This window comes from Penaeus monodon, chromosome 18 (genome assembly GCF_015228065.2).
Source record: "Penaeus monodon isolate SGIC_2016 chromosome 18, NSTDA_Pmon_1, whole genome shotgun sequence".
NCBI lineage: Eukaryota > Metazoa > Arthropoda > Malacostraca > Decapoda > Penaeidae > Penaeus > Penaeus monodon.
Window position 1 is genome coordinate 43811473 of NC_051403.1, and position 2500 is coordinate 43813972.

The following is a 2500-nucleotide window of genomic DNA, read 5'->3' on the forward strand; positions in this document are numbered from 1 at the left end:
GAAGCAGTGACGAGAGAGAGAGAGAGAAGAGAGAGAGAGAGAGGGAAAGAGAGAAGAGGAGGAGAGAGAGAGAGAGAGAGGAGGAGAGGAGAGGAGGGAGAGAGAGAGAGAGAGAGAGAGAGGTGAGGTGAGTGAGAGAGAGAGAGAGCGAGAGAGAGAGAAGAGAGAGAGAGAGAGAGAGAGAGTGAGTGAGACGAGAGAGAGAGAGAGAGAGAGTGAGTGACTATGGTGAGTGAGAGAGGAGAGAGAGAGAATGAGAGAGAGAGAGAGAGAGAGAGAGAGGAGAGAGAGAGAGAGAGAGAGAGAGAGATAGAGAGAGAGTGAGTGAGAGAAAGAAAGGGGAAGAGAGAGAGAGGAGAGAGGAGAGAGAGAGAGAGAGGAGAGAGAGAAAAAGAGAGAGGGAGAAAAGAAGGAGAGAGAGAGAGAGAGAGAGAGAGAGAGAGAGAGAGAGAGAGAGAGAGGGAGAGAGAGAGAAGAGAGAGAGAAGAAAAAAGAAAGAGAAAGAAAGAGAAAGAAAGAAAGAGAGAGGCAGACAGACAAACAAACAGAAGCAGACAAACAGACAGACAGGCAAGAAGCGAAAGCGAGAGAGAGGAAAGAAAAGAAAGGAAAAATAGGAAAGGAAAGGTCAAAGTCTGAGTCACACAATTCTCTTGTTTTCTGGGGGGGGGGGGGGGGGGTCGTCGAAGAAGGGGGGGGGGGGGGGGGGGTACGACCTGCGATAAGTTAAGCTCGGCTTTTCCCTGAGAGGGTTTACATTGGATGAGTTCGAGGGAAAGAGAGAAAAGGAGGGAGAAAAGAGAGAGAGAGAGAAAGAGAGAGAGGAGAGAGGAGAGGGTGGAGGGAGAGGAGAGGAGAGAGAGAGGGGAGAGAGAGAGAGAGAGAGGAGAGAGAGAGAGAGAGGGGAGAGAGGAAGAGAAATGGAAAGAGATAGAGAGGGAGAGAGAAGGAGTGGAGGTGATTGAGGCAGAGAGTGGGAGGGAGAGAGGGAAGAGGGAGAGACGAGAGAGAGAGAAAGAGGGAGTGGAAGGGAAGGAGGAAGAGTAAAAAGGAGAGAGTGTGGGAAGGGAGTAAAAAGGGAGGGAGGGAGAGAGGGAGGAAAAAAAGGAAGGAAAAAGGAAGAAAGGAAGGTAGAGCGAGAGAGAGAGAGAGAGAGAGAGAGAGAGAGAGAGAGAGAGAGAGAGAGAGAGGGAGAGAGAGAGAAACACACACACACACACACACACACACACACACACACACACTCTCTCTCTCTCTCTCTCTCTCTCTCTACCTCCCTCCCTCCCACCGTCTCTCTCTGTCTCTCTATCCCCCCCTCTCTCAATCTATCCACCTATCACATCTATCCACCCCTTCCCTCGCTTTTTTCCCCTCTCCATCATATTCATCCCTCCCCCCCCCCCTTCCCTCTCTCCCCCAGATCAACACGTACCAGCTGGTGATCGCCACAGATGGCAGAGACTCATACGTTATGTTCCACTACGCCGAGGGTGGCATCCAGTGGCTTCAGGGTGACGGCAAAAACCCCAGTATGCCCGATGCCAGGTGCCAAGCCGGCCTCATCTCAGGGGATGGCCGGTTCTCCACTCTCAGGGGCTCAGGCACCGATCAAGTCAGGAATCTGGACAAGTAAGTGTTTTTTTTTTTTTTTTTAGTAAGTGACAATTTTTGTTTTAGTTAGTGACTTTTTTATGATGATGATGATGACAATGGTATGGTATTGATATGACAGTACATAGAAGACCGTGGGAGAGAGAAAGAGAGAGAAAGAGAGAGAGAGAGATGGTGGGGAGGAGAAAATGAGATATACATAGATAGGTAAAGACGCTGGAAAGAGAGAGAGAGAGAGAGAAGAGAGAGAGAAAGAGAGAGAGAGAAAGAGAGATTGAGAGAGGGAAAGAGAGAGAGAGAGAGAGAAAGAAAGAGAGAGAGAGAGAGAGAGAGAGAGAGAGAGAGAGAGAGAGAGAGAGAGAGAGAGAGAGAGAGAGAGAGAGAGAGAGAGAGGGCAACCGTGCCGAGGCTGGAAGTCAACATGAACCAAATGTGTATTGTGAAACTTGACGGATTTCCTTTTGTACATTTAACTGTTTATGAGTGGCTTTGTTATCTTTATTTAGTTATCATTACTATTATGAGCAGTATTGTCATCATCATCATCATCGTCAACAAGAAATTTTAGGGTGGGAAAAAGATACACATTTATGGGACCATTGTCATTATTACTACTCCTAGTAGTAATATTGTCCTTGTATATATTTGTATATATATTCCGTTCGTTACTCCTTATCTCGAGGGAAAAAAAAAACACTAAAACTCAACCTCTCCCCCCCTCCTCACCCCCCCCCTCACCCCCACCAGGTGGAGCAACAGCGGAACCCCCGGCGTGTGGATGTTCCGCGTCGGGCAGCTCGCCCTCGACCAGACCGTGCTTCCCCCGGACCTCGGCGCTTCCGAAACGAGTGGCACTCAAGCGAAGGACGACCCCGGCTCCTGTGCCTTG

The 2500-nt window shown here is 49.2% G+C and overlaps 1 protein-coding gene across 1 annotated transcript in view; it reads left to right on the forward strand.

Annotated features, from left to right (window-relative positions):
* Positions 1–2500, forward strand: part of LOC119584795 (nidogen-like) — a 59488-nt gene that overhangs the window by 17267 nt on the left and 39721 nt on the right. The window contains exons 5-6 of the mRNA XM_037933440.1: positions 1421–1629; positions 2359–2500. The exon at positions 2359–2500 is cut by the window's right edge and continues 109 nt beyond it. Of these exons, the coding sequence (XP_037789368.1) occupies positions 1421–1629; positions 2359–2500 (351 nt within the window). The remainder of the gene's footprint in view (positions 1–1420; positions 1630–2358) is intronic.